Raw genomic sequence first — 4,389 nt, forward strand, 5'->3', positions numbered from 1 at the left:
CCCAGCGCTGTCCGGCCCCCTCGCCATCCCGCCCCTCCCCCAGCCCCAAGGCAGAAGTTTTGCCCGAAGACCTTAGCAAAGGGCAGATCAGGGGAGTCGTTTTCTTTCACCTGAAAGCCGCGAGGTGGCTTGGCGCGCTAGGGCCCGAGCTCCTTGGGCACTGGCCGAGTGTGGACCGACCCCGCCTGGGCCCTCGCCATCTCCCCGCCCAGTCCGCAGAGCGAGCACCCGAAGATTGCAAGGGCTTCAGAGAGCGTGAGCCGGGTCGTCCGCCGGGCCCCCTCGGCTCGCTGAGAGGGGGCAGGCCGGTCCGGGCTATGCGGGGAGTTTACAAAAAGTGACTTGGAGATGAACTCGCCCGTGCGCGACTGGCCGCCCCGCTATAGGGGCGAAGGCGCCTGACGCAAGCGGAACTCGGCGGAGCCCATACGAATCAGAACTGAGCGAGGCTCCTGGCGCACTAGGGACTCCAGGAGGCAGCTCCGCCAGAGACGCGGGTCTTGCCTCGGGAAACCGGAGGGTGGGGGGAGGGGAAGAGCGCCGAAAAGAAAACCCACCGAGGCGGGGACTGGCCTGGGCGGGGAGGGGCGGCGGGGCCGAAGCCCCTCTCTGTTGGGCGGACTCCCCATGGCCAGAGGCTGAGCTCCACTCCCGCCGGCCGCTCCCTAGGGGAAGGGAAAGAGGAGAGGAGCGGAGCGAGAGGCCGCCAGCGAGCGAGCAAGCACGGGCGGCATCTGCAGTCTCCAGAAGTTTGAGACTCGGCCGTGAGCGGACTTGGTGCGCCCGGACTCCGCCGCGCCAGCACCAAGGAAAAAGAGCAGGGGCTGCCCGGCCGCGGCGCGCCGGCTTTGTCATGATGGCTAGCTACCCCGAACCCGAGGACGCCGCGGGGGCCCTGCTGGCCCCGGAGACGGGCCGCGCAGCCAAGGAGCCAGAGGCACCGCCGCCGCCGAGCCCCGGCAAGGGAGGAGGCGGCGGCGCTGGGACAGCCCCGGAGAAGCCGGACCCGGCTCAAAAGCCCCCGTACTCGTACGTGGCGCTCATCGCCATGGCAATCCGCGAGAGCGCCGAGAAGAGGCTCACCCTGTCCGGTATCTACCAGTACATTATCGCCAAGTTCCCGTTCTACGAGAAGAACAAGAAGGGCTGGCAGAATAGCATCCGCCACAATCTCAGCCTCAACGAGTGCTTCATCAAGGTGCCGCGCGAGGGCGGCGGCGAGCGCAAGGGCAACTACTGGACGCTGGACCCGGCCTGCGAGGACATGTTCGAGAAGGGCAACTACCGGCGCCGCCGCCGCATGAAGCGGCCCTTCCGGCCGCCGCCCGCGCACTTCCAGCCCGGCAAGGGGCTCTTCGGGGCCGGGGGCGCCGCGGGCGGCTGCGGCGTAGCGGGCGCCGGGGCCGACGGCTATGGCTACCTGGCGCCCCCCAAGTACCTACAGTCCGGCTTCCTCAACAACTCCTGGCCGCTACCGCAGCCGCCTTCACCCATGCCCTACGCCTCCTGCCAGATGGCGGCGGCCGCGGCGGCGGCGGCTGCCGCCGCTGCAGCCGCGGGCCCGGGCACCCCGGGCGCGGCCGCTGTGGTCAAGGGGCTGGCTGGCCCGGCCGCCTCGTACGGGCCGTACTCACGCGTGCAGAGCATGGCGCTGCCTCCCGGTGTGGTGAACTCGTACAACGGCCTTGGAGGCCCGCCGGCCGCGCCCCCGCCGCCGCCGCATCCCCACTCACACCCGCATGCACACCATCTGCACGCGGCCGCCGCACCCCCGCCCGCCCCGCCGCACCACGGGGCAGCCGCACCGCCCCCGGGCCAGCTCAGCCCCGCCAGCCCTGCTACCGCCGCGCCCCCCGCGCCCGCGCCCACCAATGCGCCGGGCCTGCAGTTCGCCTGCGCCCGGCAGCCCGAGCTCGCCATGATGCATTGCTCTTACTGGGACCACGACAGCAAGACCGGCGCGCTGCACTCACGCCTCGATCTCTGAGAGCCCAGCGCACGCCGGCTTTGAGGATGCAGGGACGTGCGACGCCGGCCTTAGCCGAAGCCGCAGCCACCGCCGCCGGCCGGACCACGCGCCTTCTGGGGCCATCTTCTGAGCCAGCGTCCAAGGCCCTCTGAGCCTCCTCGCTCCCCTCAGCTCCTCTTGCCCCTCTTTTGTCTCCTCCGCTTCCCCTCCTGTTGCTCGCCTCCCTGCCCTCTCACTCCCCCGGCCTACAGGCCGCCTCTCCGCGCCCCTTCCGCAGGCCTCGTCTCCTCCCGGTGCCCCGGCGTCCAGGCTGGACACCCTTTGCAAAAATTCAGAGCGGAGAGGAAGTGCCGGGGCCGAGGTGCAGCCGGGCGTCGGCGGTGCAGACCTCTTGGCCTTCTCACACAGGTCGGTGCGCTCGCGCTCGGCTTTCCCCACCCGGCTGCCGCGCAGTCCTTGGCTGGAAGCGCCGGTCCGGGCGGGCAATGAGACCCGCGTCGCCCGAGAAAGAGACGAACGTGTGCTTGCTCCACGTCGCCTCTTGGAGCGGTTCAGAAGCCGCTTGCCCGGGCCCACTGGATGGGGCGGGGGTTGGGCCCGAGCGGGAAGCCGGGCTGCCTCGCTAGGCGGCCTGCGCTGGGGTTTACAACACATCCCCGCTCCGAGACAGCCTTCGTGTCCTCCGCTCTCCGTCTCCGCGCTTCGGGCACTTTTAGGCCGGGACCGCCGGCTAACGTTTCGCCCAAAAGATCGGGAGGGCTGTTTTAGATAACATTTTAAAATATTTTTTTAATGGGGGGAAAAACCTAACCGGGAAAACCGGCGAAGTATTGTGGCCTTGGAGTTTGCTAAGCAAAACATGAAAATCTCTTCCAGGAGATTTGAAGTAGAATTCCTGTCGGGCCTTCAAAAAACTATGTTCAGAGAGGTAGAATATATTCAGTAAAAGTTGGTTTCCTTTACGAATTGGGGGGGGGTCCCCCCCATCATTCTAAAAACAAATCAAAAACAAATTTCCCCGGATCTTCCGATGCAAGCTGCCTGCCTGGCGGACGCTGCAGGGACGGCTCGTCCTCTTACTGATTTTTGTTTTACAAACGTCTTGCTTCTCCCACCTTGGGCAGGAAAATTGTGAAACCTGGCAGCAGTCGGACCAGGCGGGCTTGTGGCCCGGAGCCGGCTGGCCCGAAAATCCCTAGACTTGGTTGTTCTGTAGTGTGTCGTTTGGAGGACCAAATTTTCTAGAAAGAACTAGAGCACTTTTGTTGTTTTGTTTGTTTGTTTGTTGTTATTGTCTTGTCAATTCCCAAATAAATTTTTTTGTTCTTTCTTTTCAAGCGGACTTATATTATTTCTGCCTTGCCTACGTTTGTTGAGCTGCAGGTTAAAAGAGGGAGATTTCCAGCTAAGTTTTATCCTTTTTCAGATAAATAAGGGTTGAGGGCAGCCCGAATGGAGGACATTTGTGGTTGTTGCTGCCCCTCTGTTTTCAGGGGGATTGTTTGTTTTCTGTGTCATCACTGGTCTGTAGTGACTGTATAACGTCATCAAAGAGATTTTATCAGTGGTGGTTCGTTCACAAGGCGTGGGTGTAGGTAGGATTTGTTTGATTTCTGCACCTATTTGAATTTGTATTTTACCTCTTACGCTGTCGCACTAGGTGTATGGACTGTGTGCTGATTATATTGAACGAATACGTTTGTTTTTCCAGATAAATATAATAACCAGAAAAGTTCATTCCAAATAGATAAAAATCCTGTTTGGGGAAATGTTCTATAGGCTGCAAACGTCTGTACAAATGCAAGGAGCAACTTACATTGATTGCCTTATTATTTTTAATAATCAGAATTCATTTTCCTTGAGATATGTGTAAGAGATTTAGGAGTATCAGAGAGGAATGAACATACTGCGTGGCTCTAGAAATCTAATTTTTTTTTCATTATTTTCTTCTACTGGGACTCTTCCAACAACGAATTCAGACCGGTACTTCCTCACAGGCACATGGGCAATTGACCATGTTACAGCCCCAGGAGCTCAAGGAGTATTAGGGGTGCTCAGCCTTCAGTCTGCTAATGAGATGAGAGGTACCAGCCAGCTCTCCCCTCCACCGTGGTGCAGCTTGGGCTGGACCGAACTCCCACCATGTGTCCCTCACTGCCCCCACTCTGGGCCTGGACAGCAAGGTCCACAGGTCCAGGCTGACCAGTAGGTCAGAGGCAGCTAGTAACAGGGACAAAGGCTGCAGGCTTCCCACTTCAGCCTATACTAGCGGTCCTGCTGTGGGATCATGAAGGTGGGATCCCTATTATGTGTAGTTGGGCCTAAGGGGAAGTGGCTGTGACTCAGGACAGCTTTCTCCCTTGGGCATCCCTGGGGATACTGAAAGGTGGAGGATGAAGCCACTGCTCTTCTAAGGAGCA

The 4,389-nt window shown here is 60.8% G+C and overlaps 1 protein-coding gene across 1 annotated transcript; it reads left to right on the forward strand.

Moving 5' to 3' along the window:
- The first annotated feature begins 458 nt into the window (after window positions 1-458).
- Window positions 459-3,306, forward strand: FOXL2 (forkhead box L2). The gene has a single exon (XM_004762516.2). The coding sequence runs from the start codon at window positions 854-856 to the stop codon at window positions 1,985-1,987; it is 1,134 nt and encodes a 377-aa protein (XP_004762573.2). The 5' UTR covers window positions 459-853; the 3' UTR covers window positions 1,988-3,306.
- The last annotated feature ends 1,083 nt before the right edge of the window (window positions 3,307-4,389 follow it).

The sequence above is a fragment of the Mustela putorius genome, unplaced genomic scaffold, assembly GCF_011764305.1.
Source record: "Mustela putorius furo isolate JIRA1106 unplaced genomic scaffold, ASM1176430v1.1 tig00003834_pilon_pilon_pilon, whole genome shotgun sequence".
Classification (NCBI taxonomy): Eukaryota; Metazoa; Chordata; class Mammalia; order Carnivora; family Mustelidae; genus Mustela; species Mustela putorius.